This window comes from Moschus berezovskii, chromosome 7, assembly GCF_049115385.1.
Source record: "Moschus berezovskii isolate FMDL1 chromosome 7, NW_MosBer_1.0, whole genome shotgun sequence".
NCBI lineage: Eukaryota > Metazoa > Chordata > Mammalia > Artiodactyla > Moschidae > Moschus > Moschus berezovskii.
Genome location: NC_142466.1, coordinates 118,335,264 through 118,347,354, shown reverse-complemented (window position 1 = coordinate 118,347,354; position 12,091 = coordinate 118,335,264). Strand labels below are relative to the sequence as shown.

At 57.7% G+C, this 12,091-nt stretch overlaps 1 protein-coding gene across 11 annotated transcripts in view; it reads left to right on the top strand.

Moving 5' to 3' along the window:
• Positions 1-11,772, top strand: part of TRAPPC12 (trafficking protein particle complex subunit 12) — a 36,179-nt gene extending 24,407 nt beyond the window's left edge. For 3 of the 11 annotated variants that reach the window (XM_055427800.2, XM_055427801.2, XM_055427799.2), the window contains exons 6-12: positions 1,368-1,480; positions 4,940-5,012; positions 5,636-5,709; positions 7,619-7,717; positions 9,368-9,468; positions 10,065-10,152; positions 10,266-11,772. In XM_055427800.2, coding sequence (XP_055283775.1) covers positions 1,368-1,480; positions 4,940-5,012; positions 5,636-5,709; positions 7,619-7,717; positions 9,368-9,468; positions 10,065-10,152; positions 10,266-10,508 — 791 coding nt within the window. In that variant the 3' untranslated portion in view covers positions 10,509-11,772. Of the gene's footprint in view, positions 1-1,367; positions 1,481-4,939; positions 5,013-5,635; positions 5,710-6,078; positions 7,330-7,422; positions 7,523-7,618; positions 7,718-7,818; positions 8,053-8,379; positions 8,739-9,367; positions 9,469-10,064; positions 10,153-10,265 lie in introns of those variants that run through there. The other 8 variants (XM_088838331.1, XM_088838332.1, XM_088838333.1 and 5 more) reach the window with 8 other exon arrangements.
• Positions 11,773-12,091: the final 319 nt, after the last annotated feature.

Below are 12,091 nucleotides of genomic sequence, written 5' to 3'. Positions count from 1 at the left end.
GAGGGAGCCAACTCCCACCTGAGCCCGGCCATCTCGGGGCCCTCCGGGAAGGTCACAGGCATGGGTGGCGTGTGTATAGGATGCCGGTGCTGGCTCTCCCTTGCCCACCGTTTCCACTCTCTTCTGAGTAGAGTCCCAGCTCCAGATGCAAGTCACGGGGCACATGGAGGGCCGCCTCAGGGCACATGGAGGGCCGCCTCGGGCCACCTCCCGGGGCTGTGGGAGTCTGGTCCAGGGCAGGTGGGCTCTGGTGGAGGCTGGAGTCCATGGAGGACGGAGCATGGAGGGAAGATGGCATGAGAGCCCGGAGCAGACGGCGCTGCGTGGTCTCCTGGCTCCCTGTTGTGTCTGCGTGAGTTAGGACTTCCGGTCCCACGTTCAGCACGAGCAGTAAAAAGGGGACGTCCCTGCATTACTCAGGATCTTAGAGGAAAAGCGTGTATAGTTTCTCACCATTCATTAGGTCACTAGCTGTGGGTTTTTGTAGACGTTCTTTATCAAACTGGGGAAATTTTCCTCTACTCTTCATTTGCTGAGAGTTTTAATCATCAATGGATGTTACATTTTGTCAAATGCTTTTTCAGTTCCTCTGGATTTATCGTGCGATTTTCCTCATTTAGCTTGTTTGACATGACGGGTTGCATGGATGTTTGGACATTGAACCAGCCTTGCACACCTGGAATGAGTCCCCCTTGGTCATGGTGGATAATTTCTCTTATACACTGTTAGATTTGACTTGCTAATTTTTTGGTAGATTCAATTTAGTTGAATTTGACTTGCTAATTTGCCAAGGATTTTTGCATCTGTGTTCATCAGCCGTGTTGATCTGTAGTTTTCATTTCTTGTGATACTGTCTGGTTTTGACATGTGGGTGATGCTGGCCTCATAGAATAAATTAGGAAGCACCCCTCCACTTCTGTTTTCCGGACAAAGCTGTAGACAGTTGGTGCCTCTTCTCCCTCAGCGTTCTGTGGGGCTCACCAGTGACACTGTCTGTGCCCGGCGCCTTCTCTTTTGGAAAGTTACTACTTATTGATTTGATTTCTTAAATAGACACTGGCCTCTTCACAGAGGGTCCATGAGTGTCCTGTTCTGGAGCAGGTGGTGGCCTCTACCGTTTCCCTCTGTGAGCGCCTCCACACGTTTGGGGCGTGGCTGTGGGCAGGGGGTGATGGCCAGCCCTCCTGTGGCCGTCGTCTGGAACACGCGCTTTACTGAGAAAACCGGGACCCATTTGAGAACCAGCATCATTGTGTGCTTTGCCAGGAAATGAAGGGTCTGCCCTCCCTGCTTCGGGAACATCCGTGGGTTCCCGGCTGTGCTTGGCGATGGCAGACAGACTGACTCCGCGTCGGCTCTGCTTCCAGGCTCCATGGTCCCCTTTTCCATGCGGATCCTGCACGCGGAGCTTCAGCAGTACCTGGGGCACCCCCAGGAGTCCCTGGACCGGCTCCACAGGGTGAAGGCCGTCTGCAGCAAGGTAAGCCCCGCTCCGGCTGGGCCGCTCCCTCCCCTCCTGGTGGAGCGCTCACCCCGATGCCCGCCCTCACACCGCCCTGTCCCTATCCCCATCTTTGTGTTCCCCTCCAGGAAGGCAGGTGGCCCAGTTCCTTGTGGCCATGCTGCTCGCTCTTCTTGCTGAAGCTGTTCTGGGGGATGGTGGGTGGGTTTTGGCAAAGCTTGAGGCCTGAAACCCTTCTTCCTGGTGCTGTCAGTAAACGAAAAGCAGAAGCGTTTCCTCTCGTGTAAAATCACACCCGTGAACACGTGCCGCAGAAGCGTCTCCTCTCGCGTAGAAATGACACCCGTGAACGTTTGCCTGGGCTGCCGGCCACTCGCACATCCTGCGGAGGCTCCGAGCACCTGCTCCTTGTCTCACAGGCACCACAGCCGGATTTAAAGAGATAATGGCTGGAAATGTTGCAGAATGAAAGCCAGTTACACTGCGTCAGGACGGCTGCATCATGGCAGCTGTCATTCGTAATTCTGGCTCCGAAGGCAGCTGAGGTTCGACAGTGCATCCTGGGTGGTTCTTGGTTGTAAAGCAGCAGTTACGTGGCAGGCATCGAGCAGCATCAGACTGCTCCACCGAACGATGGGGCGGAGATGTTTGGCTCGTGGTCTCCTCAGCTCTAGCCCCCTTTCCCACCCCCCGCTGGCTGGCTCGGGTGCAGTGCCCTTGGAGGGTGGGGGGCTTTCAGAGCCGTGGCTATGGGCAGTCAGGAGCAGCGCCGTCTGACGGGTTCGTGAGATGGGGTTCTTTGTGCTGCTGAACGCCTCCAGTCCCCGGTGCTCTTGGTAGATGCTGCTGGAGCCCCTGGCTGGTCCTCTGGGTTCCCAGCAGGAAGCGAGGTCTGGGTTACCTTGTCACTGAAGGCTCTCACTCTGAGCTGGCTGGGACAAGTGTTATTTCAAAGTATAACGCCCGCCGGGCATGTATACAGGCCGTGGTTAGAGGGACTTTGGAGCCAGGCAGACTCTTCCTAGCGGGATGACTGGCCCTTGGAAGCCTTGAGCACATCATGTGGGGAGGAGGAATGTCCCCAGCTGCCTCCAGGATGCCGTGGGGTCAGATGATGGATGTGGACCAGCGCTTGGCTCCTGGGAGTGTTTAATACTCCTTCAGTGGCCTGGGGCAGCTCCAAGAAGCCTCTTCTCACTTTGAAAAGCCTCTTTTCCAGAAGTCTGGAAGAGGCTGGTAGGGCTGGGAAGTTCCCAGGACGCTCCAGGGGAATCTCAGCCCCTCTGTGGACTCAGTGGGTCATTAGTGAGTCATCAGGGACAGCACGCAGGGGTCTGAGGACTGAACACTTCATCCATAAACCCAGTGCTTACTCCGTCCCCACCCGCAGCCCGAGAGAGGCCGCGGGTTTTCTCCTGGACAGAACCGCCAAGCACCTGCCTCCCAGGCCCTGGGCCTCCCTCTGCTGCTGTCCGTGGTGCTGAGGGCGCCTGCCCAGCCGAGGGACCCTGCCCCACCCAGGACCAGCCCAGGACGAGCCAGGCCCTGGGTGGGGGTGAGGCGGGCGGGTTCCTCGCAGCCTCAGCTCTGGTCACACCGGCCCTGCCCGCGGGGTGGAGGCCTGTCCCCCAGACCCACACTCTCTCCTGAGGCCTCCCGCCTCACCTCCAGGCAGCATCTTCACTTTTCAGAGCCACTGTCACTTCAGTACTGCAGCTGCCTCGGGAACTGTGTGCTCTGGCCTGAAGCTGGGGCGGGGGGGAACTGACCTGCCCCCACCCTTGCGCATTTCCTGAGCACCTCCCAGGCTGGGCGCCCTGGGTGCATCCCACCTGGGTGGTTCTGGGAGGCAGAGGCTCACGGCCCCCGACCCGCACCCGTGACTGCGCCTGGCGGGCCCACGGGAGCCGGCACGGCCCTTGGGCTCCCACTCCCCTTCCTTCCTGTCCCCACTCAGCGGCCCATCAAGACTTCTGTTCCTGGTCAGGAGGCGGCTAATACGTAGCTGAAGAATGTGACCTGGTTTGGACCAACTAGCTCGTCTCTGCAGCTGTTACACTTTTAAAATGCAGGTGTGTCCCGAGTGGTCACGGTAGGACAGGCCTTTGTGTGCACAGCGAGTCGTCCTCTTCCTGGTGTGAAGCACCGACCCCTGAGGGCGAGGAGGCCCAGTGGCCTGTCCCAGGTACAGGGAGGAGGCCAGGGAGAGCCTGGAGCAGCGGCTTTGCTGGCAGTGAGCTTCCCCTTTGGGGTGAGCCATGGAGGGCGGTGCTGATGGCTGGGCGAGCCGCAGAGCGAGGGTGTCTCCGCAAAGCACGTGCCTGAAGCCCATCGTCACAGAACCGTGAGCTCTCCGCCAGTTAACACATCTTTCTTTTTCTCCCCAGCAGACAGAATTTGCTGTTAACAGCCTTTTTCTCCTCATTCTACCCTCCATGAGAATCCATCCTTTGCCCAGATCACCAGGGCAGCAACTTCCTTTCTTTCAGGGAAACAGTCACAAAAGAAGTGATTCAGGGCCATTAGCCAAACAGTAAAATACTGATTGCAGCCATGAAATTAAAAGACGCTTACTCCTTGGAAGGAAAGTTATGACCAACCTTGATAGTATATTAAAAAGCAGAGACATTACTTTGCCAACAAAGGTCCGTCTAGTCAAGGCTATGGTTTTTCCCGTGGTCATGTATGGATGTGAGAGTTGGACTGTGAAGAAAGCTGATCGCCGAAGAATTGATGCTTTTGAACTGTGGTGCTGGAGAAGACTCTTGAGAGTCCCTTGGACTGCAAGGAGATCCAACCAGTCCATTCTAAAGGAGATCAATCCTGAGTGTTCATTGGAAGGACTGATGCTGAAGCTGAAACTGCAATACTTTGGCCACCTCATGCGACGAGTTGACTCAGTGGAAAAGACTCTGATGCTGGGAGAGGTTGGGGGCGGGAGGAGAAGGGGACGACAGAGAATGAGATGGCTGGATGGCATCACCGACTCTGTGAACATGAGTTTGAGTGAACTCCGGGAGTTGGTGATGGACAGGGACGCCTGGCGTGCTGTGATTCATGGGGTCGCGGAGAGTCGGACACGACTGAGCGACTGAACTGAACTGAACTGAAAAATGGTGTAAAATGACAGATGTTCAGAACTTCAGTGATAGATTAATAAAGGGCCGCATGCCTCGGGTGTTCTGGAGGAGCGAGACTGATGTTTTCACAGAAGTGAATAATCGCCTCTTGTGTCCCATGCCTGAAGCTTCCAGACAGCGTGGGCGCACCCACTGCACGTCTGGGCTCCCTGGGCACTCTACAGGCGTCGTCAACCCTAACCCCCCTCAAGCCAGAGCGCCCCTCCGTCTGCCGTCCACTTCGTGCATCCCGAGTCCCCCAGAGATCCTCCTCGGCAGAGAAACCTGCTGCTCCTGGAGCGTCTCAGCAGAGCATCCAGAAGCAGACTCACTCCTGTCGTCCTTGTGTGTCCCGCAGATCCTGGCCAACCTGGAGCAGGGCCTGGCGGAGGACGGGACCATGAGCAGCATCGCGCAGGAGAACAGGCAAGGTCAGTGCCGCCCGGTGACCCCGGCGGGCCGGCCCAGGCCTGCTCCGGGTCTCAGCCTCTGTCCATCTCTCTCACCCTGTCCCGTGCACGTCTCCTCGCTGCTTTCCTCCCAGAACGAGCATCCTTTCTAGGAGGTTCTTACCTCAGAGTTGCCCCTTGGTGCCGGCAGCAGGAGGAAGGTCCTCCCGGGGCCTGAGCCGCCCAGCCTCTCCACCTTCCCACCCCGTCTCCTCCCCTGCTGGCCCTCGGAGCCCGGCGAGGCAGCTGGGTTAGGAACCCATGCTTCCGTGTAAGGGGGTGGGACACCCAGGCCTCGGGCAGGCAGGCCGCTATCACCAGGGCTCCGGTGCTGACGCCCACATGTGACTTCCCACAGCCCTACAGCGGGGAGCCCTGCTCATCCACGACCCGCTGGGGCAGCCCTGCTATATGACTGGCTCATCTCCTGGTCCAGTCAGGATCTGTCCCCCCTGAAGCTGGGGGGCCGTCAAGAGCACAGCCCGAGGTGTGCGCCAAGTGGCACAGGAAGCTGCAGCAGGGCAGGGTCCCACACGTGGGGCTCCGTCCCTCTGTGGCCGGGCTGCTGGCCACGGCCCCGTGCCCTCAGCCCTCCTCTCTTGCAGCCTCCGTGCAGCTGTGGCGGTCCCGCCTGGGCCGCGTGACGTGCTCCATGGCCAACTGCCTGCTGCTCATGAAGGTACCATTTCTCGGAGGTGGGAAGCCCTGGGCCCTCGGGGTGGGGGAGGGCCCACGTGCGGCCTGCGAGCAGAGGGGCCGGGGGCATGCCTGGGGTCCGCGGGCTTTAGTTCCTACTAAACGGAGCGTCCGCAGAGTGCACTGTTCACACTCGGTGCTGCAGCAGGTCTGAACGGGGCTCCTGAAGGCCTCGCGCTCCGTGCTCCGAGGGGTCCCGGCCCCGTGCTCACTGAGGGGGTGCCCCCCCCCGACTCCGCCTGCCATCTGCACTCTCAGAACCCAGCACAGAACTGACACGGCGCTTCAGAAGTGCCTGTAGTACAAATGCGGTTTAATGCGAAATCTTAGATGATTCTTTCGTGTTCTTGAGTTAAAAGGAATGACACATCTTGCGGTCACAGCCTTGGCACACCTGTGCATCCAGCTGCCACCTCGGGCGAGCCCGTTTGTACAGCAATGTGAGGCCGTGGTGTGGATCCAGCCCCGCGGGTGGGTGGCAGTGGGCTCTGGCATCAGTTCTACCGGGTGACGTGACAGTCAATTACTTTTTCCATGGTGAGCTGTCCATCCGTATGCCTCGGCCCCAAACATCCGCCTGGAAAGCTGTCAGGCAGAGCAGCCTGAGTCACAGCCTGGACGTCCCCCAGCCCCACGACGGGTCACCCTGTCCTGTCCAGCCCTGCGCGCCAGCCACTCAGCACCATCAGGCTGCGGCTGCCCGACCAGAGTGGACGGCGCTCCCCCTGGAGAGCGCAGTGCAGCTGATGTCCCTGAAGGGGCGGCGTGTCCTCACCCAGCAGAGGGCAGTCTCCAGGAATGGCCTTTGGCTGACAGCAGCTCTGGGCTGGGTTCGGGTCACAGGCGGCCGGGCTCCTGGGAGCACACCTGAGCCCAGCAGCGCAGCTACTCTGGGGCTCCCATCCAGGCCTGAGGGGCCCGGGGCCACTGCGCCCCCAGGAGAGGGCCCTCGCCCACTACCCGCTGCCGTGGACAGGGGCACTTACGCTGTGCGGGGCACAGGCAGCGGGTATGGCCATTTCCCCGCGGGCACCTCGGGGCCCAGTTCGCTCAGATGAGCTTCGCTCAAAGGTGCCGAGCTGGCGGGTCTGCGCCTGGTTTTCCTGTGGAGCGTCCCTGGCCATCCAACACCCCTGTTAGCAACTAGTGACTCCAGTCCCGGTGTGCATGAAGATGAAGATGGGAGGCAGTAAAGAAAGAGAAGTACCTTCAGGGGTTTGACGGAGGCTCAGGAGAAAGCTACCGTCGAGGCCTGTGGTCTGTGACCATGCCCGTCAAGAGATCGCGAGCTGTTGGCAGAGCCCCAGACGGCGTCCCCTCCACAGATGGGTCAGGGCCGCCTGCCGTCCGAGCTCGGGCCCGGGGGCTGACAAAAGCAGGAAAAAGTTGGTGCAGGTGAAATGCTAGTTGCTGCTCAGTGGATGGAGGGAGAAAGACCCCCATGCCAAGCGCACAGCCGGACCCCCAGGAGAGGAGGGCTTTCAGGACCATGGCCCTGCCCAGACCCCAGAGCCGGACCCGCTGGGCCGTCCACCCCCCTCCCGGCAGGCTCCGTGTCCCCTTGCTCATGAGGTCTGCGGGCACCGTGTCCCCTGCTCACGAGGTCTGCGGGCACCGTGTCCCCTGCTCACGAGGTCTGCGGGCACCGTGTCCCCTGCTCACGAGGTCTGCGGGCACCGTGTCCCCTGCTCACGAGGTCTGCGGGCGCCATGTCCCGTGTCCCCTGCTCGCAAGGTCTGCAGGTGCTATGTCCCCTGTGTCCCCTGCTCGTGAGTTCTGTGGGCACCGTGTCCCCTGCTCGTGAGGCCTGCGGGCGCGTGTCCCCTGCTTGCGCGGTCTGCAGGCGCCGTGCACGCGGAGTGGGACCCCCTGAGTCTCACGTGTCCCCGCAGGACTACGTGCTGGCTGTGGATGCGTACCGCGCAGTCGTCCAGTTCCACCCGGAGCAGGAGCCCCAGGTGCTGAGCTGCATCGGCCGCATCTTCCTGCAGGTGCGAGGGGCTGGGGGTGGGGGCTGCGCCTCAGCGAGGGTCCTGTAGGTCTGAGAAAGCGCAGGAAGGGTGTCCAGTCAGACTTCTGTTGCTGTCAGAAGGCAGGTTCTTTTCTGGTCCTGGTTTGACTACTGAGTATCGACCCTCCAGCTTCAGTGTGATGGGGAGGCCAGTTGCTACGCGTGAATGGACGTACATCTCCATCAGGCCGCACAGAGACGGGTGACCGAGGCATTGCCCTGCTGCAATAAAACATGTTGACTCGAGGAGCTGCCACCGTGGGTGCCTCTTCCACCGCAGACCCCCCAGGGCCCTCGCGCCCTCCTCCCCGGAAAGGAAGGCAGAAGCAGATGTGGAAGCACCTTCAGTTTCCACCACAGAAACACTCAGGGCCGTGCCCCCCCGAAACCCCGCACTCCGGGGGAGGGCCCCAGCTCTTTGCAGCTGCGGTTGGTCTGGGTTTGTGCATGTGTGTGTGTGCATCTGTGTACATGTACGTGTGTGCGTGTGTGTGTGTGCATTTGTGTGTGTGCCTGCGTGCGTGTGCGAGCGTGCCTGTGCGCGTGTGCGTGCATGTGTGCACGCCCACTGTTCTCAGGAGCACTTGGTATCTGTTTTCTGTCTTCATAGAAGTAGCTTGCTTTTTCTTTTTCTGTTCTCAGATAATTCTAGAATTATCTGTTCCTAGAAGATGTGAATCGGAGAAGGCAATGGCACCCCACTCCAGTACTCTTGCCTAGAAAATCCCATGGACGGGGGAGCCTGGTGGGCTGCAGTCCATGGGGTCGCGAAGAGTCGGACACGACTGAGCAACTTCACTTTCACTTTCCACTTTCATGCCGAAGAGAAGGAAATGGCAGCGCACTCCAGTGTTCTTGCCTGGAGAATCCCAGGGACGGCGGAGCCTGGTGGGCTGCCGTCTGTGGGGTTGCACAGAGTCGGACACGACTGAAGTGACTCGGCAGCAGCAGCAGCAGATGTGAATAAGTGACCTCAGAGAGGCCTGAGCCACACTCCTGGGGTTTGTGGGACAGCTTATTAACAGCTTTAGTGTTCCACTTGTGGGAGAGGTTTCTTCTCTGTTTCTGGGATCGATTCTGGCAGTTTAGAGGGACGAAATGAGGGTCGCGTCTGCCCCCGTGTGTTCACGTGTGTGTTCACGTGTGTGTTCACGTGTGTGTTCACGTGAAGGGGCCCTCTTTCATGATCACTTCAGTTTCATTTTACCTGAGGCCGTTTCTCCCCTTGTGTCCGTGATTCTAGTTTACTTACGCTTTCTTTTCCTTGATTAGTTCTTCTACTTATTATCTCATGTTTTTTCTTCAAATAACTAGTTTGGGTTTGCTTATTTGCTTACTAGATATATCACAATGCTTTTTATTATATTGCCTTTTTAATTGCCTTTTTATATATAATTTAATCATTCACTTTCTGACACATGGACAGATGTTGACATCCTGCTCTGTCCTAAATGGTTTTTGCTTTTTATTATTTTAATCAAAAATGACAGTTAGGAGGTGGTTACCAAAGTTTTACCCTGCCTGATATGTAATTATGTCTTAAGTATCCTCACTTGACATTAGGGATCTGTGTGTGGATGTAGATTTAACATTCGTCACCTAAATTGACTACTACATTTTGTCAAAGCAGATTGGAGACATAAAAACAGCTGAAAAGTACTTTCAAGATGTGGAGAAAGTAACACAGAAATTGGATGGACTACAGGGCAAAATCATGGTTTTGATGAACAGGTGTGTTTTTTTCTGTGTTTTCCCGCTTTACTGAGATTTAACCGACGGCACAGTGCAGGTTCAAGGTGTAAACAGGAATGACTTCATTTCCATACATTGTGAAGTGATGCCCACAGACAGTGGACACTCATCGTCTCATGCGGACACAAAATTAAAGACAATGCCCTGTCTCAGCGCTCACATGTAACACACAGCGGTGCTGATGACATTCACGGTGCTGTACCCTGCACCCCGGGTACTTCTTCATAGCTGGAGGCTTGTACTTTTAGACCACCTTCATCCAGTCCCCGCCCTCCTCCCCCGGTAACCACAAATGGAATCTTTCTCTGTGAGTTTGTTTGGAGTGTCATTGACCTGAAACACCATTCATTCCTGTTACACAGCGTAGTGACCTGATGTCTCTCTCTTTCAAACTGATCAGCACGACTAGTCTAGTTACGGTTTGTCTGCCCACAAAGATAAGGCATTATTACAGGCTGCATTCCCCACACCCTCCCCACAAGGTTCCAGCTCCTGGAGCTGCCCCCTGTGTCCCTGCCACACACCTGCCTATATCCCGACTTCTGGATCATCCTTCCCATGTCGCTTATTTGCAGAGCTTTCCTTCACCTTGGTCAGAATAACTTCGCCGAAGCACACAGGTTCTTCACGGAGATCCTGAGGGTGGATCCATCAAATGCAGTGGTAAGATACCCTGGGCAGAGGTGGCGCATCCGCTGGCGTCGGGCACCCTTAAGGGCTGGGGGGGCCCTGGGCCACCCGCACACCCCGACCCAACCCTGCCCCCGCCCCCCCAGGCCAACAACAACGCTGCCGTGTGCCTGCTGTACCTGGGCCGTCTCAAGGACTCGCTGCGGCAGCTGGAGGCCATGGCCCAGCGGGACCCTCGGCAGCATCTTCATGAGAGCGTGCTCTTCAACCTGACCACCATGTACGAGCTGGAGTCGTCCCGCAGCCTGCAGAAGAAGCAGGCCCTGCTGGAGGCCGTGGCCAGCAAGGAGGGCGACTGCTTCAACACGCAGTGCCTCAAGCTGGCCTAGTGCCCCCACGCTCGGTGTCTGCCCGCCGCCTTCTCCAGCAGGCGGGCTGCACTCACGGGGTGCGCACAGCACGGGGGTCGGGGGTGTCCTGGGGCCATTCCCAGCAGCCTCAGGGTTGCACAACACGGTTCTCTCCCTGAGCCGGAACATTCTAGAGATTCATAGATGGGGGAGAGGGCCCGTTCCCCCCACCCCAGAGCTGCATCTCCACTCTGCTCCATGGGGCCTTTTCCAGCCTCTGCTGGGCCCGTCGGAGGAGTGTGGTGCCAGGGGAGCAAATCCATTCTTCGTCCTGCGCGTTTCCAGCACAGGGGATGGGGGCAAGGACACGGGCCTGCGTGTCCACTGGAGCCAGGACAGGGGTCACTGCTCTCAGCTCTGGGCACAGCGTCTGCTCTCGTGTTCAATGGTCACTCCTGCCCTTAAAGTGTCTCACGCACCTGGATATTAAAGAACTCTGGCAGGGGCCCTGTAAGTCTTCAAGCTCTGCTCATACATTTTAAAACAGAGTTCACTTAAGTTTCTGATATAAACATGTATTGCATGAAGCAGAGCCGAGCTGTATTTCTAGTCATTTCCGTTGTAAACACACAAACGCAGCATCTCCTGGGCAGACGGTCTCAACACAGTCAATGGAAACAGATTAGTTACCCTGTGAGATAGAAGAGGCTGCCAGAAGGACCGGGCCTACGGCTCCAGAGAGAATGCGGGGCAGCTCCGGCTCAGCAGGGAGGGGACCTCCCCACCCAGAGCGTCCGCAGCCTGGGGCTAACAGTTGTGATCTACCTGCTTTACACTCTGTTTTCCTTTAAGTTTCTAAATCAAATGCATCAAGTAGTGTTGGCCTGCCTCCCAGGAGGGGGGGTCCCAGCCCAGGGGAGACCCATACCCCAGGCCCTCCAGGTCCCAGATCCAGGCCTTAACTGCACATCACACACAGGAAGTGCCCCAAAAGCTGCTCCCCTGGAATCTCCACAAACCCCAGCATGGCCATCTGCAGAGATGGGTCTCCAAGGAGGTGTCCAGGTGGGATGGAGTCCCGAGGGTGGGCGCCCAGGAACACGCAGGAGAGGACCCGGCAAGGAGCGAGGCCCAGGGACCACCCTGCAGCCCCAGCCCCCAGGCCTCCGGCCCCCAGGCTTCAACAGCTCAGCATCTGTTGCTGAAGCTGTTGTCTGTGGGACTTGTCACCTGAGCTGAGACACCCACACCACTGGGGGCCACGCTCCCCACCCCCCGCAGCCGTCGGGGAGCCTCGTGGGAACACACACTCACACGTGGGCTGTAGGAGCAGAAAAACGATGGAGCATTTCTGGAAAATAAACTGTCAACTGAGTCAGGAATTTTTATAATCCAGTGTTTTCATTCATCACCACATATTCCTAAGAGGCGTTCACGCAAGACCATATCGTTTAAAAAGTTAATGACCTGGAAAGTCCTCAAATATATGTTTACACAGTGCATGTGTTAATAGAAAAGGCTGAAAACTAATACTTGGTGTTAAGCTACAGTCCCTGGTGGCTCAGAGGTTAAAGCCTCTGCCTCCAATGCGGGAGACCCGGGTTCAATCCCTGGGTCAGGAA